Source organism: Mycteria americana, chromosome 4 (assembly GCF_035582795.1).
Source record: "Mycteria americana isolate JAX WOST 10 ecotype Jacksonville Zoo and Gardens chromosome 4, USCA_MyAme_1.0, whole genome shotgun sequence".
In the NCBI taxonomy this organism is placed as follows: domain Eukaryota; kingdom Metazoa; phylum Chordata; class Aves; order Ciconiiformes; family Ciconiidae; genus Mycteria; species Mycteria americana.
This window is the reverse complement of record NC_134368.1, coordinates 7,353,533-7,380,868: the sequence shown is the minus strand read 5'-3', so window position 1 is coordinate 7,380,868 and position 27,336 is coordinate 7,353,533. Positions and strand designations below refer to the sequence as shown.

The 27,336-nt window shown below is 43.6% G+C and overlaps 1 protein-coding gene across 3 annotated transcripts; it reads right to left on the bottom strand.

Annotated features, from left to right (window-relative positions):
* Window positions 1–3,593: 3,593 nt before the first annotated feature.
* On the bottom strand, window positions 3,594–21,997 carry RNF103 (ring finger protein 103). Of its 3 annotated transcripts, none has more exons than XM_075499522.1 (4): window positions 21,523–21,997; window positions 19,175–19,314; window positions 8,312–8,427; window positions 3,594–6,150 (listed from the first exon to the last, which is right to left on the bottom strand). In XM_075499522.1, exons 1-4 carry the CDS (start codon window positions 21,746–21,748, stop codon window positions 4,572–4,574), a joined length of 2,061 nt encoding a protein of 686 aa, XP_075355637.1. In that variant the 5' UTR covers window positions 21,749–21,997; the 3' UTR covers window positions 3,594–4,571. The 3 variants fall into 3 exon arrangements, with proteins under 3 accessions (XP_075355637.1, XP_075355638.1, XP_075355639.1); XM_075499523.1 differs by lacking the exon at window positions 21,523–21,997 and adding an exon at window positions 21,008–21,172; XM_075499524.1 differs by lacking the exon at window positions 21,523–21,997 and adding an exon at window positions 19,758–19,877.
* Between the last annotated feature and the right edge of the window lie 5,339 nt (window positions 21,998–27,336).

The window sequence follows — 27,336 nt, the reverse complement described above, 5'->3', positions numbered from 1 at the left end:
CGATCCCCACCGCGCATGCCCCTTTCCCACGCATGCGCGCAGCTCCACCCCGCCCCCGCCGGCACTGCCCATGCGCCGCCGGTGCGGGAGGGGCGGCTGGTGGCTGAGCGGTCCCGCCCCGCCCCTCGGGGGGGTCCCAACGGTCATCGAGGCCCGGGCGCAGCCGCGCTTCACACGGCCCTGCATGGCTTCACACGGCCCCGCGCGGCTCCACACGGCCCCGCGCGGCTCCACAGCCCTCACACAGCCCCGTAAAGCCGCAGGGCGCTGCCTGTGGCACTGACACGCTGGAGAGAGCGGGTGCGGAGGAGTTAACAGGATTTGGCCAAGGTGTTTATACTGCCCAGGCACCTTCTCCGAGTCGGTAGCATTGTGAATTGGACTGGCAGGAGTTTATGGTGGGCCGTACCTGTTAAGAGCAATAAAAAGCAGATGACAGAGCAGGTTACGTCACCACCTGCCCTCCCCTGTCACGTAGATTGCAGGAAAGCACAGTAAAAGTATTTACGAAATCTAGTCATGCAAGGGGTGACTCAAACTAGACTTCATGTCTTCCCCTTGTGTTGCAATAATCAAATGTAGATACACAAATTCACTTAAAAGATTGATGCTGTTACAGAAATTCACGTAAAGATGGATGCTGCTATAGAAATCCACTGTAGAGCCCTACCCTATCTCCATAGGAACTCATACAATGTACCTCTGTCTAAATAAGTAGGATGTGGCTGTCAAAAAGCAAAAGTAACTGATGCATTACTAGTCTAGTTAGTAAACCATGAAGAAGTGCTCGGATCTGCTAAAAAGGTAGGAAACTAGGGGAAAGGTAATTCTGGCAGGGGGAGATCACGACCAACTCACGGACCGCCTACCCCACTTATACCACCGACTCAAATGATGAGGTTGAAGAATAACAACTAAGCATGCGTACTAATTTACATGCTAGATGAAGAGATTTTAACCAATCATTTAATAGAAGAATACTGCATATGTATTAGGAAGTTGAATATGTTAATGCTTTTGTGTATAAATAACTGTTAATTTGAAGGCTGTGGCTGTGCTGTCTTGGGACAGGCACCCGTGCAAACATGCAATAAAATACCTCTGCTCTGGGTGTATATTGGCATTTTGCAAAATTGGCAAAAATTTGGCAAAATTGGCATTTTGCACACTGTGTAAACGAACCCTGATTTTTGGGACAACACTTGCAGCCCAGGGAAGACCCACAGGAGACCCAAAAAGTGAAGCGTCTGCTAGCACAGAAGATGCCTGCCTCGTCTTCAGCTGCCAAGGTTTTTTTGGAGATGCCCCACCAGCAAGGCCTGGCTCATCTCCACCCTCCGTCATCCTCTCTGCAGCAAAGGGTGGGTAACCTGGCCAAAATTAATGGACAGGTTGGAGCCACCCTGCTGGGTGCTGCGGGCTGAGCTCTGGCAAGTCACTCCCATCTCCTTGCGCCCGGATGCACAAGCTGAGACACAGAGGACTAGAAATAACCACCGATGCACAGAAAGAGTACAAAAGCTTGGTAAGAAAAAGGTGCTATTGGCTTAATCTAACTCTAATACCTTACAATTATACTTACCCTCATTATTTAATTCCCAGAGAAAGACACTTTAATAACAGTTACAAAAATGTGCACTTCACGTTTGTCTTTTTCCTTTCAAAACCTAATGCAGAACGAAGACAGATCTAAATACGCTTTGGACAGGAGAGCTTTCATTTTGGACTGGGTACCAGCAGTGGGAAAGCCAGTGTAACAAAACAATAATTGCTGAAAGTGAGACTGGCAGAGACCTTCAGAGATGATTTAAATCCATCCTCTCTTAATAGCAGAACAAAACACCAATCGCCCTCGTTAAACCTACTGACATAAGTAACCGCAGATCAATTGTTTGACATTTTCTGTTTACAGTTGGCCGCCAGCCTTCGGGCAGGCAGAGAATAAAACACTGCTTCAAGAACGCTTAGCATCTCAGTTAAGACACTTTACAAATACTAGCACAACCCAGCCCAGTGAGGCAAAACAAGCGAGCAGAGAAACTGCTGACCTTGTTATAGGCACAGTCTTTGCTCTGTTCTCCAGATTTTAAACTGTCAACGCATTGGGTAAGGGCTGTCTGAGATTCCGCACTCCGTAGAAAACAATCCTACTTGGATGCCTCTGCTGCTACTGACACAAGCATTTCATAAAATAAATATATCCAACTGCTTTTTCTTTCCTGCTGGGACTACCAATACACTACACCAGCTGCTGTAGATTTGGAAACAGATGCATCGCCAGGAACTGGATCACAACAATTTATATAACTCAGGCTAACGGACACGAGGGGACCGAACCTTCAGTCACAGCTATCTACTGGTCATAATTATCTGCTCATATGGATGTGCTCTCTGCGGCTCTCCTGCTAATTAAACAGCAGTTTGTGTCATTCATCAAAAGAATTGGACTCATAGAGCAACTGAGGTCATTAAAGCAAGCCTTCAGCTGAAACAGGCGTGCACAATGGTTCGCAAATAAGGCTGAACCTGTGCACGGGAGCTGCTTGGGCTCAGGCTTTGTAGGAGGAGGTCAGCTTTCAGCAGCAGAGCTGCGCTCCAGAAGCACACGGTGCCCCGAGGACGCGGCCCTGCTCGAACTTACTGCTCCCAGTCTTTGGCAAAATGCCGAGGTACCAGCGAAAGACAGCGGTGGACTGTGATACAGCAGTTGGCTTGTGTGCTTCAGTACATCAACTACAGCCTTATTTATATTCACCCAAGTTTTCCTCCATTCCCCTTTCGAGATGGCAAGATCTCAGTTCAGTGCAGGTTTCAAGACAGTCCTGAAACTATGTGGATTTCAACCCCAGCTGGTTATGATAAGCACATAGGCTAAGTGGCACGCTGCCGCACAAAGTGGAAGCAGAAACGCTCTTTGCCCTCGTTATGCCTCTCCACTGCTCTGCCGCGGCTGTAATGACAGATAAAGGGCATGTACTGACAGGCCTCAACTGGAATAAAAATTACTTTCTGGACCACAGGAGAGTTGGTGATATTATGCCCCTTCTAACTCCCTGCTTCAGTACTGCAATAGGAAAAAGCAAACGAGAGAGGAAAAAGTACTCACAATTAACAACAGCTCTTCTGATAATTAGGAGAATATCCTCTTGGGAGGACACTTGGTGACTGGGGGCATGAAACATTTGTTATTAAAAAAGATAGTGCCCAGATAACCCTGGACAGATAAAACGATGCCAGACAGCTTTGTAAGCACCAGCCTCCCAGCTCTCTGTAAAGGCACAGAGCAAGAGATGGATCGTAACTGCCAGAGGGACCTGTGTTTATATTTCCTATTATGATCTTCATTTAATTACCCTCCTTCCATATCACATGGACAAGAACTAGAAAAGAAATAAAACAATGAGACAGCTGAAAATGCCTTTCTAGTTTAGCCTTTTCTTCTACTTGCATCATCTCATGCTCTCCCCCCCCCCCCCTTTTTTCCTTTTTCTTTTTTCTTTCCAACCAACATTTCCTCTCTGGATTTTCAGCCAGATGATTTTTGAAAGATACAACCAAAACCACAGTTTCATACTGAAATATAAAGAGAACAATAGACTTAATTTTTTTATTGCATCAAACAACTATCACTTTTCTCCAAGAAATTAGAAATCACTTCAAAATACCACCACTTGGAATCTGGCAATTTTTACCTTTACAAGCCACTTTTGTCACTTCATGACAATATTCTGCTACTTCACGATGGTTTCCTTTGAGGCTGTAGAGGGGCTACCCTAGTGTCTTCCTAGATGTCTGCAGATGAGGGTGCTGGAGAGACGGCTGGTAGAAGAGGGTCTCCGTCTGATAAAGCAGTTGGTCATCAACTGGGAAACCACTGGTCAAGCAGAGAAGCACCTCAATGCAGAGGACTTAGGAAGGAAGTAGTTCCCAGTGAAACACCATCACCTTCCACTTGGCCAGTGGCTAACACTGGAGCAATGAATTCCTGCATCACTCGGAGATGATTTATTAGTCACAAAAGTTGTGTTACATTTTTATTGTCTTCACAGATAAATCAGACCAGCAAGACATCCGTAACCATACACACAAAATATTTATCAAAACAATTAACATTACAAATCTCCTTTTAAAATAATTTATTTCACTGATTTCTTTTTAAATGGTACTGTCTTACAACATACATTATTCAACAAAGATGTGCTGAACAGACTCTAAAATAAGAAACACTTAAATTAAGCAATTGTCTCCGATTAGAATTTCAATTTCACCCACATCCTAACTTGTAAACGTTTGCTGGAATACGCTTCTGTTGTAGGCTTGATTTTTGTGCTTACACAAACAGCATCAAGTTTCCAGATGTTGAAAAGAAAGTTATTGTACGATAAGTATGCATTCAGTTCAACACACAAGGCAACCAAATGATTCTGTCGTTAACGTTAGCATCATGTATATTTTAGTTCACTGCACTAACATTTAAACTAAAACTTCAAACCACATAATCTTTTAAGTGACTAACATTTAAAAGGCAAGCAGTAATATCCTGAAAGCTTACAAAGGACATCAGCACACAGCTAAGATGGGGGATCATTCGACAACAGCTGCGGATGTGTGTATGGCTGCTTTTTTTTGTAGGAAGCCCACCTGCAGACGGGGCAGCAGTGTCGCCCGCCGGCCAGCCACATCACGATGCAATTCTGGTGGAACACATGGCCGCACGGCAAGCCCACGAGCAGACAACCATTTGCAAAATTTTCTAGACACACAACACATTCTGTACAGTGCAACATCTCAGAGGGCCAGGCTGACCAATCTGGCTCCATCTCACCTGCGGTGCTGTATGAGCCATAGGATCTCGCTTTCCGTTCGTATGGCTCGTGATGACAATATTTATTGGCACATGAACAGGTCTCGGCACCGCACCGAGGCTCTCCTTCACTGCGCCTATGAAACGTGTTTAGCTCATCGTCCTCCGAGACTTCTTTTTCACTACTGAAGACCTCTTTGGTTTCACTGTCAGAGTCACTTTCGCTGTCTTGAAAGGTTTCCAGCATTTCCTTATCAGAATGGACGCCAAGGCATTTAAACCTCCACATCGGTAAGTTTTTTATGTAATCGGTTGGTATCAGAGGGTGAAGCCAGAGATCGGGGAAGGCCAACCGCTCTAAGAACAAATCCGGGTCTTCATCCCAATCCGAGTCAAAAGGAAAGTGTTGAAAAGAAGCAATAGGATGAAACAAGTAGCTGGTGTACCAGTCCCACAGACTTGACAGCCACTCGAGATTATTAGCATTTACTTCATCAGTGTTGTTATTGCGTCTTCTTTTCTTCTCAAAGTAATCGATTAGTAAACCATGACCAAGGTATGTGCTGAGGAAGAGGGCTGGATGTGAAGAGTAGAACATCCAATCGGCTCTTACCCAAGAAGCCAAAGTAGTGGTGTTAGAGTACCTGAAGAGTTTTAAACTGTACTCATAAAAGCTGTCTAAGTAGGGTAGTTGCAAAAACCCTAACACGGGTAGCCAGGAAATAATTAATAATGAATTATACGTCCCTAAAGTGCTTATAAGAACCACAAAACGCTTTATAGTAGCGCCTTGTGTGATAAACAGGTCCATCCAAGCCATCAGATTAACCAAAACTAAGCTTAAAACAAATAAATCATTAACTTCTGGTTGTAACGAGCGCAAAAAGGAATCCATGGCACGTAGTGATATAAATTCACCAGTGTTATTTCCATACCTATAAATCCCCTCAGGAGTCCTAAGTATGTACGATGGTGTCTTGTAGATACCAATTTCTGCCATGTAACTTTTATTGTCCCAGTTTTCCACGTTCACAAAAATAAACTCTACTCTTCCAGTAAACTTTACACTTAGTGCAGAGAAGAATGCTGGAGGCTGGTCAAGGTTGGCAAACAGGTATATTTTCACACGGTACTGGTCACTTTTGTTCCATTCTTCTTTTAAATGTTCGGAGTTGTAGATGGTTTTGATCCGAGAAGCAGCATGGGCTGTGATCCATTTGAAAATGTGCTCCACTTCGATTTTGCGCCCGCTGTATTCCTTAAGCATTACTTTTCCCTTGGAGGTACTGGTTTGCGGAACTGACATAATAAGGGTGGATTTCAGCCAACCCCTCCTCCTGCAGTATCTACAAAAAAAAAGGCCAGGTTAGATTGCAGAGTTTCAGACCCCTGGAGCTGCAGTCCTTAAATTTCTATTATGAGCCCCAAAATGATACATGCTGAGCACCTGGGAACCTTTGTATATAACAGCAGGAAATACGGACACCCAATATTCTCTGGCAAAGTGTATTTATTGTTGCAATATGTTTGTTATCTATCTTACAGAAATGTTGTAAAGAGATAGGTATTCATAAAACAGGAAGAGGAATAGTGTTAATTTTCATGGGTTGTTATAGTAAACAAGGCCATACAGTCATTCATGCTTTGTAACTGCATTTGAAAAATACGCAAAGTGACTCTTCGCTATAAAGCTTTAGTATTAGAAGCTATTTTTCCTGGTCCTTCCAGCCAAGAAGATAACTACTACAGCGTAACTCAACATCCCACAGCTTTCCCGAGCCTGCAGATAAGTTCCCCAGAGCTTCCTTCCATCCTAGTTTTGCCAAGCAGCAATGGGGTGAAGTTAACAAGACACTGGTCTGTTTGCAGTTGCTTTAATGATGCTGACGAAGCTGACAAGTGTCCACTTCCTACTGGAGCCATTTTGGAAGGATGCAGACAGGCTAAGAGGTGTGGTAAGAGAGCTCACCACAAAACCAGTGGGGGAAGAAGCAGACACATGCTGCCAGATGATTTGGGCTAAAAGAATTACCCCTGCTGTCTGGCAGGCAGACTGCTGAGATGGGACGAACTCCAAATCCATACCTAAAAGAAGAGGCTCTTCAAGGCTGAACCCTGAGTCATGGTGCAGACCCCAGTAACTATGAGATGAGTCTGATGACTCAGAAGATGCCTTCTCTCATGCATCTTTCCTACCAGCATCACCATACCACCCAATTTATCTAGTCCTCCTTTCAGGAAATATCTGGCAAGTTTCAACAACCCAATTCAACATCACACAGCCAACAGGCATGCAGACTGTCTCCAAGATCCCTGCACGTTGAAATAGGGGCCAACAGCCTCATTCACTAGCCATCTTACCTACATCCTCTCTGGTTTTGGTCTATCAAGCATATTTAGACAATTACAACTTCCCATCTCAAGAATCTGAATGTAACGTTTTTAGAAGGAGCCATAAGATGTTACCCTACTAATAAAGGTATCCTGACTACTGTAGCGTGCAGTGTTGTTCTGAATTTCAGCTGCAACCTGATGAAAACTATTCATGAGGGTTTACTCAACAAAACATTTCTTCTATTAGGAAAAAATGAATTCAATTAAAACATAATTTTTCGATCATAACATTAAGACTAGTTCGGAGCTATGCAAAGAGAAACACTGCCAAATTTTTAAGATGTTCAAATACCAATGTTTTGATTATACAAGATTATTTTGCATAAGCACTGCAAAATTTAAGAATTTTCTCTTATGATTAACTTTGAGATTTCTGTAAACATTTAGGACTGAAGCTGTATAAGACACGTGCAGATCCATACATGCCACTGGAATTCTAGACAAAGTTTCCCATCATGTGAAGCAAATGCTTCCAACAAAATGTTAAAAAAAATTCTTTTTACAGCAGCACAGAATTATTAATAGCTTCTTTGGCTCCGCTCTCCTTCCTTGTTCGAAATCATATGCAAACAACAGTGAATCTTGCATAGCACATTGTATGTTGTCAAAGGGCGTGTGCAAGTTATATATAAACATACACACATTTGTCAGGGAACAGGATTTGTCCGTAATCCTGAGAAGCAGGCACTGTTTGCAAGGTTCATGCTAACCTGTGTTTCTCCTTTCCAGATGGCAATATGACAACTTTACAACTGATACAGTTCTCTTACATGGGCTATATATATTCAGCTTTGTCCTGAGCAAGCATAGTTCTTGTCCCCGAATGCCTGGACTATAAGGCCAGATTCTTCTATTCATTCCCTTCCATTGCTGTACACTCTGCATAGTCTAATCGTGTATTTCGCACATGACGCTTTAGGAAGCTGCAGATCTGTGTTTATGATGCTGATAAATAATGTAATGGAGAATTCTGAACAGACTTTAGTAGAGATAAAAACATGAATAAAGCCACCTTCTGTCACAACTACTTTTACAACACAGCAAGCCCTGCTGCCAGAACACAGCTGAGCCTTAAGATATTCTTGGGATTTAAATAATCCTTTAAGAATATACCTGGGGTCACTGGAACAGTTAAAAGTGCCAGTACGTATGCCGAATCTTGATACTTTCTTCACCATTTTCTCCCAGTGGACTTTACCCACCAAGGGGCTTCTGTCGTTTGCTACGACCTATTGCCAAAAGAAAATAACAATTTAGTATCACAGTTAAGTTTGCTTTGCAAAATAAAGAGCAAGTATCATGAAAAGGAAGATCTAGTCACCCTTGATACCATTTTCCCCTTCTCCTAGAACACACAATAGGTATATACAACTGGTAGTCACACTAAGTGTCTTTGGAGAGTGACGCTCCAAGATGGAAATACAGTTTCTGCAGAAAGACAAAAGGACATAATCATTTTAAGTACCCGTTAAGATACTAAAATCAGTGGTAGGTAACAAAAGCCTTGGGAAAATAACAAAACTATCATTAACCAGTTCACAGTAGGGGAGAAAGGAAGAGGGTGCAGCAGGTTCCTCTTCTTTGCAGTAAAAAACCCCATTATTTTATTACAATTCTCCATAAAAAATTACAACATACCGAAGAAACATTGCCTCGGTGCAAATAAAATTATTTGGAACGTATGTACCTGGTACCACATTATACTGCCAACAACCGCTTCTAAGCAGTGGAAACTAGTGATGAAACTCCCAGATAATGCCTAAAAATCTTGACTCCTTCTAGCTTTGCCAGTGACTCACTCTGTAACTTTACGTGACTGTTCCACCAACTCCAATGTCCTAGCTGCCATTTCAGTATAATAATTCACTGTGATATATCCCAAGGTCTAATTTGTTCTAACCTAGTATATTAAAGTAGTACTTCAGGTTACCTAGATGTAAGCTTCTGCAGACACAAATGGCAAAGAATAAGCACTCATCCTTTGACTTAGAACTGTACAGGGAAAGGAAAAAAAAAAAGAAAAAGAAAAAGAAAAACCCGCCTGCCTGCAGTTGACAGGTAATTTTGAGTGACATGACTGATCATGCATTATTTCATGAGCCGTCGCAGTTTCTATTTTAGAAATGCCTCACATGCTTCTGCAGGCTTACTGGCAATGACTTAAAATATATATTTTTAAATTAAGTTTTGAAACTTCCATTTGTTAGGTATTTGTTTACCTGCCATTAAACTTCACCCAATCATTTTCTGACTTAATAACCTCAAATGTCAGCTTTCCTCTGGAAGTTCGGTTGTCACCGTGATTAACAATTCTCTATGTACAGGCTGAGATGCAGACCTGGAAAGCGTGTCTGGCCTTTGAGACTCAAAAAAAATTATCTGCTTTGTGGTAAGTAGCATCCTCTCAGAAACTTAAGAGACTTCACTAAGCAGAACATTCTACCGAGGGAAACAAAGCTAAACTGAAGTTACAGATTACACTCCCATTCCACTGAGCCCAAAATGTTTAAATAAAACCAGAGGTGAACATCTAGATAAGAATCCTTCAAGTTATTCTCCAAACACACATCACATAGAAAAGCCTTTTTGATTAGCTAAACATAACCTTCAAGCACCGAGACAACCAGCTGGGGAAATCTGCTGTATTATTGAGGCTTCTTTACATCACCCAATGTAACTGAGATAATTACTTCGGATATTTTAAACTTCTTCCTTCCATGCACTTCAACTAAAAGAGATCACATTCCTGAAGACACCTTAATGCCAGTATATCTTCAGAGCTACTATGGCATGATAAATGCATCCAACATAGTAAGGAATCACTACATTTTATGAGTAAGCATAGAAGTAAAACGTTGATAACTGGATTACTCTTTGGTACAACTACTCAGAGATCGGTTTCTTCCAAAATTCTGTCTGCATGTTGTGAAAAAGCTTAGCACAGTTGTTGAGAATATGCTAATTTTATGTGCAGGAGGACCGATCCTGCTCAGCTGTTTCTTCTGTCTGATATTACAATATTCACTTTATGTGTCAAGAGGAGGAGATTTGTTGTGAATACGGTCACCAGTATGTCATCTGGCTGTTTGTATTGGTGGATTTTTTAATACTAGTTTAATTCCCTTCCTATGAAAAAGTCTTTCCTCTTGGAGAAAGTTATTTATGCTGGAGGACAACGACAGAACTAGCAGTTTGTATTTTGTAATTAGATAGAGAGAACCCTACTATGGTTTTGCACACTGAAGCTTTGTAAAGTTTCTTGGGCTCATGCTGTTTTATGTCATTATGGCAAAAAAACCCAAATAAACATGTCCATGGCAGCTGCTCCTTGCAGACAACACCCACTTACAACATTGGGAGTTCACCACACAGAGGCAAGGGTTTGTATTTTGGAAAATAGTCATCATTCTCTGTGGATGAGGGAGTCTGAGAAAATACTGCAGGTTAAGCAACCACAATGTAATTCAGTTTAAAGATAACTTGCAAACACTTGTAACAGATTTTATTTAAGAAATGTGAATTTTGATAAGCTAAGAAATTTAGCTTAAAAACCTGTGACTGAGGAGACCTGGAATTTGAATGTGGAAGAGGCCTGGAAGTTCTTCAAGTCCAAGGTGTTAAAGCTATCAGGATTTTATATTTCAAGCAAGGGGAAAAAAGTTGTCAAGTCCTGCACTTCTTCCTAGCAAGCACTTCCAAAAAGATGTTAGAAATAGTCTGAGAATCTACAAGGAATGAAAAAGGGTCAAAAGGAAGAGCTAGCAAAGAAAAATATGCAAGAAATCAAAAACATGTAAGGAAAAATGAGTAATTCAAGTTAAACCATACAAAGAATATCACAAGCTGCACCAAAAGGTTTTTCAGTCCTATGAATAAGAATAGAACAGGGGGAAAAGCAGCAGGATCACCATACAATGAAGACAGGGTAAAAATGTAAGATAATTTTCTTTTTAAAATGAAATTAGTGTTCTGACTCAGTTTTCAGTGAAAAGGAGATGGCTGGCCACGGACAGGTTAGCGAGTTTATGGGAAGAGACTGTACCACCTGAAGATGGAAACAAAACTCAAGTAACTTAACATACTTAAATCAGAGTAAGTAGGTAATCTCCATCCCAGAACTGTAATACAACGAGCACACAAAATCACAGATGGACCTGCGAAGATTTCTTATAAACCCCCCGTCAGACTAATTTACATTTTGACAGGAGAATAACAAGTTAGTAACTATATTTAAGAGCAAATGAAAAAATTATCCCACCAGTTTGATCTCAACAGTATGCAAAACTGTACAACAAATTCTAAAGATGCAGAGACAGTTGAATTTTCCACCCCTTTCCAGCATGGAATTCCTAAAGATGTATCATTCCTGATTAAATTGAGAGTTAAAAATCCATCTTTTCCTGGAGGAAAAGAACTGAGTTTCAAGAGAAAGGGAATGTAGTATCCTGTCAGTAGTTTGGTAGAGTATCATGTATTGTGCCACATGGAAAATTTTCATGAGAACTGGAGATAAGCTTTTATAGTGAGTAAAAAAAACAACAAAAAAAACCCCCAAACAACATTTTAAAGTGAGTAAGAAATTGGCTAAGGCAAGAAAACATAAAAATGCCAGAAAGGTGCTAACAGACTGAACAGATTTACCTTAGAGCTCAGTTCAGCATATATTCCTATTAATGCCCTTCCTGCAAGTCTCCCAAAACCATTTGTAGATGACATAAAACCAGGAAGCACGTCTATGTACAAAAGAGGATTCTAATGCCATACAGGAAGAGCTGCACAAATCTTATAATGCAGAGTGTCAGAAATGAAATTGAATTCAACAATGAACAGGACACTCGGGGAGTTCATCCGTTAGAAACAGCAACGGGAGGAAAAGCTTGGGTCTAATACTTGATCCCAAAGGAACTATCAGCCATCAATATTAACTGGCTGTGAAATACGCAAAGCCCAGGATATATTATGCCCGACAAAACAAACTGGTGGATTTACCTCACGTACTGGGAGTAGCAGGGTAGATATCAGGAGTCCGTGAAACTAAGGGGTGATGTCAATTTAAGCACAATAGGAACAAATTAGCCATGAATATGCTTAGGCCAGAAGTCGGATACAGGTTTCCAAGAAGAGGGGAACAGTCAGTATGAGTACTACACTCAAAACAACTTATGATTTAAGAAAGACAGCAAGCTATTTTATGAACACATATTCCATAGTCTAACAGAGAGCTGAACTCGCTCATCAAGAAGGTCCCTTTCAGTCATATGCTCTACTTCATTTTAAAGAAATAAAGACAAAGCTCATAGAGGAAGGTATCTTTTATGAGATCAGCTAGCACAGCGGGGAAACAAACACCACATTTAGAGGAACGCAAACCCTTCAAGCTTTTCTTATTATTAGCTATGTTTACAATCTGCAAAATATCATATGTCAGAGTGACAAGTAAGACAATGAAGATAACACAATTAATCCATTAATCATCTTAATGGGCTAAGAGAATCCAATAGGATCAAACTAACCCTGCCATTTAGCAATCCCACATCACAGAATAGATCTGCTCCCTAATCAACACCTAACCCAGGCCAGAGGACTGGCTCTAACTGCAGGGTCTGAATTACCATCTTTCCTCTATGTATGAATTACTGGCTTCTTTAGTGGAAGAAGATGCTGGAAAGAAGGCCCTCACTGGACTTCCATCCACAAACTCCCTCTGAAGTCTCAGACAAGTTTCTTTGTGCTCCATCTGTGAATTTGGGAGGACCACACCATATCCCAAAAGGTCAGGCAATTCTCAACCGACACTGAAATACTGCAGGTTAGTTATGCCACCAAGATGTACAAAGTAAAAATGGAAAGATGGGGCTTTGGAAATCTCCTTTATTTCTACATGTTCTGATTGAGTTTTCTTGTTTAGTTTCCATAAATAACTAAAAAGGTGGCTTCCGGATACCACAGAAAACAAAGTTAAAATAGAATTCATCTAGGGACACATAATACTGAAATCCTTGAAATGCTGATGATTTCAACAGGCAATTGCATAGGTAGCTTTTGCACTGAAAGAGCTCTCCTGACTTTGAATTAGACAGAACTGTCCCAAAAGAGGCCAGTCGAGAACGTAATTAATAGAATCATTTTGATCTATAAGTTAAAATGTCATAGTTATGACATTAAAGAAGCAAACAGACTTTAAGAGCAAATACCCCGGAGACAGAAAGATATAAACACTTGGAAAAATAGGAGAATGTCAGCAAGACATTTTGCCTCTCTTGCTTAATCCAAAACAAAAGTGTCTCAGGTAGATGCCTAGATATCGCAATATCTGCTTCATAACTGTCATCGATGCAGTTGCTCCTTAGTTTCCCAGTTATCATTAAGGATTTTTAAAAATTATTTTATGAAACGTACCTTCTTAAAATACCAGTAGAAGATGGGACAGAAATTGAAATGGCTCAAGGAAACACTGCTGCTGTTAAAGAGTTTGCTGTAGCAATGTGAGTACAGCAGTACTTGAGCACAACATGATACTAGCCTTACTCTCCTATTTTCTGTTCATTTAAACCAGATATTATTCAATCCCTTGTAGACAGGCATGTAGAGATTTCAAAACAGGTCACTGTAACAAGATTTGATCTCAGTAAGTTTTGAAGCTCACTCACAACTAAAAATGTTCAAATATCACAAGGCTTAAGAATGAAAGTCAGAGACTGACATATGCAGAACAAACAACACTTCATGGTATTTCAACTCTCGTTATTTTAACCAATTCTAGCTCCTTCAATTATTTTCTCTGCTTCCTCCTATGGTTAAGATATACAGAGGAAAGAAACGTACTAACCATTTGATGCATAAGAAGAATTACAGCACGATGCTGGAAAGAGCTTACACATATCCTCACAGCAAAGATACTAAAATAGGATTAACTGGCATTTTTTTAATGGGGAATAATCCCTACAATGTACTGTGCGCAAGACCAGGTATACCATCTGGAACAAAACCAACACTCTTAACAAGTTACCTCCACTCCAACAACTTGCAGCAACTTGAGTACTGTGCAGACCACACTATATGCAAGGATAACTTCCCACAGAACCTGAACACCCTTGACAGATAGCTTTTTTAAAGAGGACGTTTTAAAATCAGCCCTTAAAACTAGTTATTACTGCTTCTAATGGCCTCAGGAATCCAAAGGAACCTCAGTAACACTAAAGGGAAAAAACATCCTGATGAATTGTCTACTTTGCACGTTCGACAGCCCTCGTGCCTTGCTAGATTGATTAAGAGTCATTCCGCTTGTGTTTGTTACATTGCGCCAGAGATGGGAACGCTAAAAAAAGAACTCAAAGCAGAAACCAAGAATTGTGAGATCATCACAATACAGCAGAAGCTCCAAGCTAAGTGATGCACATGTGTTTTTTATATATATTTTTTGTGATGGAAGAATATTCACATTGCCAGCATCTCTCAGCCTTTATGGGTTAGGAGTATGTGCCATGAAAGGAAGAGAAAACTGTATCCAAAGGAAAGCGCCAAGGGAAGCTCAGGCATTATCTAAGCTGGAATTTAGCCAGGATACCAGGTGTCAGGCACACCTGCTCATACCAAGAGCACACACAATTTCGAATACGCATGAATAGTCAAAACTTGGTTTTACAGCTTAGCCACAAAGACAACAACTCCAAGTGCTCATCAACTCTGGGCACTAGGGCACTGTGACAGGCTCTAAACCATCAGGAAGAACAAAACCTATTAAATAAGAGACACCATTTCTTGCTGCATACACACACGTACAGGTAGTTCTCTCGGGAGCAGTCAATCCTCGCCCAGCCTCAGCAAGTCAGTCTCCACATGAAGGAGTGCAGACATTTGAATCAGAAAAAAATGGGTGATTTTGCCAAAGGCAAAACTGATTTCTAACTTACTTAATGAACTGGTATGGTTGTATGTATGCGAAAACTGTCAGTCTGGTTTGGCAGTTTCCAGTTTGAGATATCCAGACCCCTGCAGGTCCAGGAACTCCTCCACAGTGCCCGCAGAGGGTAAATGAGCAAAGGAAGCTTGATACTATTGTAAAGAGTCCATGCACTCGCTGGAAGATTTTTAGGGATCCACAAAGATCCACAAAGGTTCAAAAACCCTAGTCTGTTAATTAAGCTTCTTACATGCTTTTCATAGAACCCTTTATTATAAACAGCTATGTTGCAAACTATCCTCCCCATAGATAAAACAGAAGTAAAAATATTTGGACAATTCTCATTTAGAAATACAATTAATTATAAATGGACTGGTGAGTTATGTATTAAAAGCATGGGAAAAAGCCCACTTATTCCAGATAACATCAGTAAGTTTCTACATGACTGTCTGTACTTTTATTAATTCTGAGACATCTCACTCTCTGGTTATTATTTGGCATTGTGCTGATGAAACTGAATTTCCACACTGTCACTCTTTCCTAAGAACTCACAACTGGTTCAGAATCCATCCATATGGATTAAAGATGTCTGGAGATTTTTTGCCTTTCTTTTCTGAGAAAGAGACCATGAGAAATTAGATCAAAATAGGCAAAGACAGAAGACTACATCCATCACGGCATGCAAAAATTAACCACCTCAAAATTACGTGTAGTTTCTCAAGGGAGGTGGGGTGATCTATGCACCCATCTGAACAGCTCAGTTAAGCTGTCAGTTAAGTCAGAGGTTGAGAATAAATGAGCTTCTGGAATGAATTAACACAGATATGCAGGCAATATGAGAACTATTACATTCTAGCTGATGGCATTCTGCACCCTTGACTGGGTATGAAGACTCTCAAGAAGGATACTGAAAGTTAAAATGGAGTATCCTACGGTGAACGATCCTGAAGGGCTACTGGAAGACACAAATACCGAACGATGTATTTTAAAAGAATTGAGTGTTTCTACTTAATTTCCTTGTAGCGAGAACAACTGATCACCTGGAAAAATTAAAAAGCAAGTATGAAAATTACTCATCCTACATGCAAGCAAAAGAAAGAATGAATAAATGAACCACCACCAAAATCCTGTAGGCACATCCCTTGCTCTGTGGCTACACCACTTGAACAAGAAGCTGAGATGCAGAATAGACTGCAACATTTTATATCCATAATAATGTCCTTTGCAGCTTTACCAGACAGGATCAAAATGTTTGTCGTCCTGCTTCAATGTCCGGAAGAAAGTTCCATTTACTTCTCTCTACCACTATGTTACAGCGGGGACTTTTTAAAATAAAAATATACGTTAATTTAGATTTTAACTTCATTCAAAGAGGATTTTAATCTGTAGATCATTTACTGTATGTTTTTTAAAAGTCATAATGACTATGATATTGTTGGATGTGTCAGGCTTCTAGAGACTAACCAGAGAGCATGAGCCGTAAGCAGAGTCTGGAAAAGTGAGAACATTGCATGTTACTCCTCTACCAACAAGAGAAGCAGCTCTAGAAACTACCACTCATCCTCCTTGCCAGCCAAAGAAGTGCACAACAGCAGCTGGCAAGCAAGAAGAAAGGCATAAAAGGTGATGAGATCATGAGCTAATAGGAGAGAAAACATGCTGCTGTCTGTAGCTCTATGGAAGCTCCACATAGGAGCAGAGGGCACCTGTGAACAGCTACACGGGTAAACAAATTACCACTGAGCCTGGATGCTTTGCATGTGGATTTCCAGAAAATAAAGAAACAAAGCCACAAAACACTGTTTCCTTGTGTATGGACTTTGACTTTCTTCAAGGAATTCACCTTGTTGGCTCTAAATTATAAATTCACATCTGAATTTGTGTCAAACATGTCAAGAAATAATAATTGTTTCTTCTTTTTCCTTTGATTCTCTGCAGACAGTGATGGCTATCACATTACCAGCCTGTGCCACCCCAGAAATTTCATTTACATGCATTGGAAAATAAAAATAATCTTCAGAGTCCCCATCCTCCCATACATCGCTAAAGTGACTACTACAACACATCATCAAAGTCTTCAAAACCAACTCAACCAACAGCCACTGTGCTAGCTGAGCCAGAACTGTTCCTCTCCCTCCACTGCTTTCCAGCAGCCCCCATGGAACAGGGATTCAGGGTCAGGATCCTGAAACGGATCTGGAGATCCTTTCTGCTTCCCAGCCGGTAGCAACAACAGAGCAGGGGAATGCTCTGACCTTGTCTGTGGTCACCAAACCCATCCATGAGACATCCTTACTCTCGTACTGTCCTCCGCCTAAGCACCGAGCTGATTAATTAGCTGTAAAGTTTCCACAGGGTGCCTGACGGTAAAGGAGCATGGGCAAGGGAGGGTAATTGAGAATCAGAACAGGGAAGTGATGATAAAACACAGCTCTGCAGGGATGAGATCTAAGAAAAGAGCATGGGAAAACCTGTGAAAGGACACGAAGAATCCAGCACAGGAGTTATCCAGACAGGAGTTATGGCGGGGAAGGGAGCAAATGAAAACTCAAAGTGATGAAAACTTGAAAGGCAAGAATGAAAAAAAGGAATTTGACATGTCTAGTGGTTTTTATTGTGGAGAAACAGACAAATAGCATTCAGCACGTAAATTATTCAGTAAATTCCACTAATTTTTTTTTTTCCACAGCTATTGTGACCAACTGAATAGCTGTGCAAATATTCCCAGAATGATGACAACATTCATCACACTAGAAATATCAAAACGCAGCCTATCTGATCTGCTATTATGAAGCTAGCTGAAAATATATTACAATTAAAATTCTGCAAGCAACAGACAACAGAGAACTACTATATTTTATTCTTTTGAGCTGCATGGAGAGGAGGGAAGGTTTTTCGTAGCATATTCATGCTCGTATTTGTCAACTAGCTTGGAGATGCATAAACTTCCTTTCTCTGCTTGAATCTGTATGGTTTAAACCTGAAACTTAGATTCAATAAACTCCAAATATATCTTTCCCAAAACACAAATGCCATTTCGACTAGGAAGGTAATCTGTCCTCTCATTGTCTATTTTAGGGTGAGATCTGATGTGGTGACAGCGCAGGTCTAATAACAGGAAGTCATTAAATCTTGATAATCTATTTAAATAGAAAACATGAAGTGAGGAGACCAGACACACCAGACAGGAGAGCTGTCAACTGAACAATTAATTGTCTGGTGGAGAATTTTGATTGCCTGATGTGGCTGTCAGCAGAGAACTTAGGCCTAAAAAAAATTTTCTCTTATCAATAGAGACATTGATGCAGAAAGGCATTTTTACATTTTGGTCTGGATTACTTATGTTCTCAAGAGTGATGATAAATTGTTTCAGAATCCTATTTGCAAAAGTCTTTCTTTCTTTTCCTAAATATTCTCTTATAATCATGCAGCCCCGGGGAAGCATGCTCAAAAAATCGGTGGGCCCACAGGTTTGGGGGAAGGTTAACTTTAAGCTACTGGAATATGTTGCAGAAGCAGCCTGCTAGCCTGGGAAGTAGCACACTGAGATCTTGCCTTTGTGAAGAGGCAACAGATTTTAAAAGTGCTCTATGCCTCTTAAATAAACAGAAACTTAAACTGGTTGGGTCTGAGAGCATGTAATGCAACTAAAAGGAAGAACAACACCAGAGGCACCTCTCCTGTGCCACCTGGGAGCATCTACGCTTAATGCACCTATTTCACACATTACACAAGTTCTTACAATACCAGGGCAAAGTACTTGCATAGTCTGTGTACTTAAGTGTGTGCTGCTTTGCTTGTTTTCTGGTTTTAAAGTACCTGGTTTTTTCAAAAAGCAATCCACGGAATAAGAGGTTTTTTTCTTCCTGTTTGTATAGGAACTCTGTCACTTCCAGTCTTTCTTGGTTTTTTGAACAGATTGTTTCCTTATGATCTCCCTGATGTAGTTGATCTTTGTCACCATCTCTCTGTTACACACTTTCACTACTAGTTAACTACCCTCATAAACTCGTCCTTTGAAACACATTTTGGATGTGATAAATATATAAAAATAAATGATCCAATGTCTATACCTGTACCAGCCAGATCCCATCTTTTGTGTCTTCTACAAGCTCATAGAAGTGCATTTCACCACTAAAGTTTGTACTGGAAACTGATTCGGAGGCCTCTTCCTCCTTGAGAGCAGAATAAAGCTCTCCTTCCATGAGGTCTCCTGAAAAAGAGACAATTGAAGAAATTCAATTAAAACAGAACTCAAGAAAGATCACTTCATCAATTCTAGTAACAGTTTAACTATATTTTACATGGTTGCTCAAAGAACCTTTTGAGTACAAAGGTAGCTGAACTTCAAAGTTATTTTAATTCCATCTATAGTGACATGACTATGAACAATTTGACTTCAGCTGTCAGACCACAGAAGACATTAACGCTATGCTTCTGATTACACAGACGTACCACACGTGCAACCAAGCACACAAAAATACATGAACATCTTCTAAGCCTCACTCTCTGAAAATAACAATATTCAGTGGCTGAGAGCAATTTTAATTCATGTATCTTTGCCTTCATTTCACAGGACAATAATTTTGCAGCAACCAACTTCTTAATACTGATAATTCAAACAGAATTCCAAAATTTCAATCAATAATTTTGTACCAAAAAAATGTGTTGATTGTCCCATTGCAAGTAAAGATCTCGGGTAGAATCATTTAGCTGTTGGCTTGTTTGTACAGTTGGAAAAAGTTCCCATGAACTCCGATCCTAGCGACGTAAAGAGCTCACAGTAAAATCATCTGATGTTTCCTTTGTAATCCCATTTCTTTCTCATGTTTTGGTTCACCATCATTACAAACCCCGTTAATGACAACTAGCATTCTAGTAACTAATCTATTAAGCTTGAAGAAATTAAGTCTCGTCCAAAAAGGCCATTTCCTTCAAAATATAAAGTAAAAAAAAGCATTACGGCTGAAACCCTTGAGGGGTTTCCAAAAGTATTCACAGAATTTAGAAAAAAAAATTATGGAAAAATGCTGCAAAGCCTGTTGGTATGAGAAGGGTTTCCATGCCATTTGAAGAAGTCGGTTAATACAGTTTGTTTGGAGTTAAACACTTCCCTGCAGCGTTTGCAACCCAAACATCATGACATCACAAAAGTACCTGACAGCCGAGGAGTGAAAGTGGTTGGAAACAAAAGTGAAATCGCCTAATGCTTTTTACTGTTGGAGCAGCAAAGCAAATAAACAACATAAATAAACAATGAACAATAAAAGCAAATTAGATTTAAATGCCCAGCATTCATATCAATTATTTAAAAGAAGTTAGCATTTTTAAGGTTGTGGCACTCACTATATTCATCCAAATCCTTCTCTTTTTCTCTCTGGACATTTGAGCCCCTCACTGTGTATCCCTATCCCAGGGATTTCTCTCCCCTGTATCAGCAGCCCTTCGATCATCGATTTAAAAGCAGCTACCCACATTTTCCTGCTTGGCTGCCACCACAGCTATTACATCAGCCCCATCTCCCAGTCCTTGGGGCCAGCTCCCTCCGAGCACTCCAGGCCAGCACCCTTACTTTCAGGACACTCCTGCCATCCCTGACATCTCCATTGCTCTTCACCCCTCGCTGTTCATCACCCCCAGAAGCCCACCTCTTTCACCTGGTTTTCCCTACTTCCAAAACACCTCCCTGCCTATTTCCAAGCCATCTTTTGTACATAGGATCTACTTCTCCTCCTCTTCTAGAAAGCCACCGCGTCCCTCGGTACCCATCCCTTCTGCTCCTCCGCTACAAAAGCGCTGCTTTCCTCCGTACCCATCTGGGTAGCGATACCTGTCATAAAACCAGCAAACGGGCGGGGAGAGGAATACACGGGAAAAGCCGGCCCCGGCTGTACACAGTAACCCACTGCCTATCTCTGGATTCTTTAGTCCTCGTTTTTCACGGCAGACGACATTCTCTCTCATCTGTGCGACCACCACCTCGCCATCCTGACCCCGGCCGCCCACAGCAACCCGGCGTAACTCCCCGGGAAGAACCATTTCCCGGTGACCCCTCCAGCCGAGGCCTTCCCTCCACGCAGCCTATTCGGGCTGAAAACGCCGCGGAGGTTTTTAACGTCACCACCCCCGAGGTTCCCCCCGCCTTCCTCCATTTAACCGCTCCGGTCCTCGGTCCTCGGTCCTCGGGGGGGGGGGGGGGGGGGGGGGGGGGGGGGACGACACGGACGGACACGACCAGCTCGTTTCCCAAATTGGCCCTGCGGACGCGCCGGCCTGCAGGCGTGGGAAGCAGCGCCCGGGTCTCCATCCCAAGGGCGGCGGGAGCCCACGCGGGGGTCACCGGGGATCGTCCTCCCCACGCGGGGGTGGCAGGGGACCGACCTCCCTCCCCATGCGTGGGCGAGGGGGGAGCTCCGCGTACCTGACTTCTCCACCAGCTCCCGCACATCCTTCTTCTCGGGCAGCCCCGAGTACCCCAGCCCCCGGCACTCCAGGATGGTCCGCAGCTTCCTGAAGCTCAGCGCCACCGGGTCCACCAGCTGCGTGGCGAGGAAGCCGCTCTCGTACCACGCCACGGCCTCGAACACCCTGGCCAGGACGAAGAGCGCCAGGAAGTAGAGCAGCAAACAGCACAGCTTCACCCACATCTTCCCGCCGGGGGCTGCCCGCCGAGGGGCCGGGGAGAGCCGAGCCGGAGGCCGGGCTGCCGCGGGGCGGGGAGGGGAGAGGAGAGCAAGGGAGGGGAAGGGAAGGGAGGCAGGGAGGGAGGGGGGCTGTCAGCGCCGCGGGGCCGCGGCCCCCCCGCCTCCCTCCCGCCGCTGTCCCCGCCCCGGCGGAGCCGCGGCCGCCGGCGGAGACATAACAAGTGACGTGTGCAGCCGGGAGGGCGGCGGGCGGGGCGGGAGGGGCGACCGGCGCTGCCCCGCCGGCCGGCACCGCCCCCCCCGCCGTGATTCAGCACCTCGGCCCGGCCCCCGGTCAGCCGGCTCGGGTGTCGTCGGCGTCCCGGCCCCCGGCAGCGACTTCGGACCCAGCGGCCGCGCTGCCTTGCGAAACAGGAGATAGCGGCACCTCGGGCGTCGGTGACGGGGCGAGCCGAGCCCCATGGGCGTTTTTGACGAGGAGAAAAATATTTACGCGGCCGGGATCGAGTCGGTCTGTTCGGACAGGTTTAAGACGGCGTGACGGACGCGGGGTATCGGGAGTCTGGCTGCTGCGAGCTGCCGGGTGTAGGTGCCATCCCTCCGCTCCTCCTTTCCGCACGCCAGCCCCGCTGCCGGCCCTTCGCGGCCGCTAAGGCAAATCGTGAGGTGAAATCCATCGGCACGGGCTGGAACCGGGGTTCTGCAGCTTTGTGTTGGGACTCGAGCGCTTGGAGCTTGTAAAAGGCAACCGGCCAGCAGCACCGCGACTTCTGACAAAGGTTGAATTTGGGTCTGTTCTTCCCATCGGGAGCGTCTGGAGGGCAGCGTGGGTCCTCCCTTAAGTGGATCCACAAATAAACCATCCCAGGCTATACAAGAAGTGTTAGGCTGCAAAGACGCGATTTAATCTGCTACCAAAGATGTACTAAAATCAAGCTGCTGCTTTGAGACGAAGGCTCTCCTCTGGAGGGAACTCAACATTTCTTTTGTATGTTTAGTTATTTTAAGAATCCATAATTTGCATGAAAATTGCCAACTCATACAGATGAGCACAAAAATAGCACGGCTTAATTTTAAAAACACTGACAACCCCCCCAAGCGTACACATGCTTAAGTAATTCCATGCTACCGAATTTCAGAAAGACACATGAATATTGACCCATAGAAAGCATTTAAATGGCCGCGCTCCTCCAAGCCTTTAAAACACATTTACAGGGTTCTCAGCGTGCTGATGTGATTTAAAAAGGGAAAAAAAACCCCAACAAAAACAAGCTAGGTTCAGCCCGTTTTGTCACGCAGCCACTGTGGCCTCTTCAAGAAGAAAAATGATGACTGTTTTCTTCAGCCATGGGCTCATTTTGTTTCTTGAAAGGGGAAGAGTGGAGGGATTGCAGAAGTAGCTGCTCACAAACCGAGCCCTTATGGGCTGGTAAATGTTGTGCCTCGCACTGGAAGTCATATAAACCTTTATTCTTCAGAATTTTTATGTGGTAAAGATTAGAGGTGGACTGCAAAACCCAGCTGGGCTGATGCTGCTTGATTAAATACAAAGGGATTTCAGCAGCTCAGCTGGATTTGCAGTGAGCCTCGGGTGGGAGGCCCAGCTGGGACAGAACGTACTGGAGGCACAGGCTGTGAAGGAGCTGGCGGGAGGCCGGGCAGGAGTGCTGCTCTCTCCTTCAGAGCTGCTGCAGTTTGGTAAACTCGCCCTTCAACGGAGCCAGGGCCCATCTCCCTAATGAGAAAGTGGCCAAGCATCAGTAAGACGAATCCTCGCCCCTTGGCACAAAACAAGAGAGTGGCTTTGTTATCACAGCTGGCAGAGCCAAGGGACTGTCTATGAAACGCACGCTGAACCTCACCCATCGTTAGGGCCAGAGCAGGCTCTCCCTGAGCCCTGAAAACACATCCCAGGAACACAGTTCCTTTTCATATGCTTTGTGAAGCCCCATTTCTTTTGTCGCAGGTACAAGAAGTTGCCTGATTTCTCTACCTTTTGTTTCAAGTGAGCAGCTCGAGCGTATGTGAAGTCATAGGTGGGAGGAAGAGATGGGAGTTAGGTGTTTGACGAGGAACCTTGTGTATTTAACTTTAGTTAGAAAACGTATTGTTGGGTTTTTTTGTTGTTGGTTTGTTTTTAATGAGCACCGCAGACCCCTCTCCACCCGATCCCTGTGTTTCTCCCCTGTAACTCATTCGGGGATGCCCTCGCTTCCTCTGGCAGGAAAGCACCTAGCAACAATTACGAGTCTATGCTCACAGCTAAACTATTTGTAACACCAACTGCTGGGGAGGCTGTCACCAACATGTCATTGCTTAATGCTCATGGGCCGAGTTAAATCAATTCTTAACATTCCCCAGTGGTAACTGATGACGAGTCCCCTGCAGAGACGAAGCTAATCATCTGCCAAAACTCAAAACCTCGGAGTCATTTCAAGAAAGTAAAAATGTTTCAAACCACTACTCGAAACTCCCCAGAACAACCAAAAGCAAAGCAGCTACCACCACAGAAGCACCCAGGCAACGAGACGGGACAGGGCAGAGCTGCAAATGAAGGGCAGCGAGGGGTACGACCGAGAACTGCAGCTGATGATTTGACCAAAGGACTGGCAGAGAAAACCTGAACGGATTCAGTTCCTCTCCCAGGCTCTCTGGTCCTCTCTTTCCTCCCTACCTTTACATCCCTGACTTACTAAGCTGACCCTACTGGAAATTGTGGTATTTCCTAGATACAGCCGTTATTTGTTGGTTTTTAGTTGCAACTCGGATCGTCTTTGACATGTCACCTGCAAACAATGTTTCAGGGAGTTTTAATAATCTGGAAAATTTAAATATCTTAACAGTGAATTAACATTCATTTGGGCTGAAGACAAAGATGACACACACTGACATTTTTAAAGACCCCAGGGTTAACTCTACCTAATTAACAACATTAAGCAGTCATCAGACAGTCAGTCCTGTGCTCGTAGAGCAAGTATTACAAATGTGAAGAGCATGATGAATGTCAATTCCACCTTTAAACAAAAACCCGAAGCAGGGATCTGCTTTTAAACAATTCTGGCAGCAAAAAATACTTTACTGTGATTTACGAGAGAATGAGACCAAATCCTGAGAACTGGGACAGCTATCTTTTCTTGTCAGACAGCCAAACCTGAAGCCTCTGCTGCCCGTTGACAAATGGCAAGGATTCCCTCTCCTCCCCCATCCTCTCCTACGAGCAGTTGCTGACTGCGCAGCCTGGGAATACGGACAATAATCCACTTTCCAGACTTCTATGGGGAACATTAAGAAAAGTATTGTCATTTTGAAGGCAGGAAAACTCAGGATTGAAAAGCTTAATTCAATCCCTTTCCATGTTAAAATATTATCGTACCCTTTTTTTGGACAGTTTTAATATTGCCACACATCAAGATAAATTTCAGCAAACTAATATTTAAATTACCTGAAACCCAGTTTTCCTAAGAGTCAGCCAACTCTGTAAATACAATTGTTAGGAGTTCACTAACAGAGTCTCTTGATGTACTTTTTAAGCAACATATTGTGCATCTCAACCCATTTTTATGCGTGATATGAAACCATGACTACTTGTCATTATCTGATATTTATTAAATAAACCAACAAGCCTGTACGAGATTCTCAAAGCAAGACGGCAGCAGCCCAGACACTATTTTGTTGTATGTAGAATAATTTCAAATCAGATGTTTCCTACTATCTATTTCAAATCAGATGTTTCCTACTATCTATTTCCTACTATCTAATTCCTACTATTACAGGTGTTATTCTGTAATACAATGGCCAATATCTGACACCTCAGCTAAAGCACCGGCTGTTTGGGTAAGGCAATCCCGTGATCTTGTAGTGATTCAGACAGTAATTCTGGTTGGACAGGACCTCAGGTTATGAAGTCCAACCTCCTGCCCAAAGCAGGGTCATCTGTGACACCAGAGCAGGTTGCTCAGGGCTTTACGCAGTCTACAGTTTTATCTGAAAGTCACCCCTTCCCCTCTTGTGGCAATTTTCCTTGCCTACAAACACGCGGTAGTCAACAGCACAGAAATGTACATCGATCAAGGCCGAACCAATTCACAGGAGCAGAATACATTAATTAAAGCTTGAAATACAAGACACTTTTTTTCCTAGGCAGTTGGTATTTTCTTTTTTTGTAACAGCAGAAAACCATTTGTTGCCCTCTGGAGAAGACACGCTCTGTTTAATGACCAAAAAAAAAAAAATAAAATCAGGAGCCCTTGCTTGAATGTGCTGAGATGACCAAGGAGCCCATTGCAGTAAAGAACTTAAGTTAAACCAGTGTGCTAATGACCTAAGAAATGAGAATATATCAGCATGTCTTTAAACATAATCTATGATTACATAAAGAGCAAGAATACAAACAAAAGCAGCAGTTTGGGCCTAAATCTGACAGAGTGACAGTGACTTGTAAGCATCTACATGTCATGTATTCTTACGAGAACACAAATTTCTCTATTTTCTTGTCCTGTTCCAGCAGTATGGGCACAGATGAAGCAACATTGCCTCAGACTCAGACCAAATGCTGGCTTTGCAGTCAACTTTGTCCAAGTTTATTAGGAGCTTCGGTTGTACTGTGCTACAGAAAAGTCGTATCTGGCTTGTGCTGCCGCTTCCAAATATTGAAGTTGGAATGAGTATGTTAAGCAAGTGGTACTCGAGCTGAGACATTTCTTTCAAGCACGCTTTTACAAGACGCTTGCCAGTCAGATGCATGACTTCAGTCTGTAAGTCAACATAAAACTCAAGAGGAAGTTTACTGACCGAGTTAACGACCTAATGACAGGCTAAATGTTCTATTTCCGGCACGCCAGGCTTCTTAATGCATCCCTGACTCGCGTTTAAAGCTGCTCTTCGGTATGTACTTGTGAAATGTTTGGGGCAGCTGCGAGATGCGTTCCCCACAGCCTGACTGGAAGTGAACCCCCTTCTACCTCAGGTGCCGCACTACCGCGCTGAGCCCCCCGCCACGCTTTCCCGCCGCCCGGGGTTTTACCTCAGCGCTGACACTACACCCACCCCATCGGCCCTAGCGCAGGCTTCGGCCTGCCGCTTCCCAGCTGCTGCGCGCAGCCAGATGCCGGTCCGAGGCGTCGCGCAGCCCGGCCCTGAGAGCGAGAGGAGCCGTCCTGGCTCCCCTGAGGCCTCCTGCGGGGCCGGGGCAGCCGGGGGAGCTGCCAGGCCCGGCCCGGCCCGGCCACCTCCCCGGGCACCCCTACCGGCCTCCACGTCGCTATGGCAACAGCGCTCCCCGTCAGGCCCCTGCTCTTAGCTGCCTACCTCCCTGCCTGAGCCCTGACACCTCAAGGATCCCCTCTCCCCACGCTGATGTCCCCACCGTCCGCCCCATGGCCCACCTAACCGAAAAGCCTAAAGCCCAGCGCTGTCCGGGACCTCCGGGGCCACCCCGGATCGCGGGACAGCGGCAGAAGTAGCCCGCCCGCCTCACCGCCCCCTGGCCTCGTCCCGCCGGCAGGCGAAGGCTGTCCGCCGCGCTGCCTGAGTTATAATTGCTGCCCCGCCCTTCGCGGGCTGCGGGGAGGTCTTTGGTCAAGGTGGCCGTG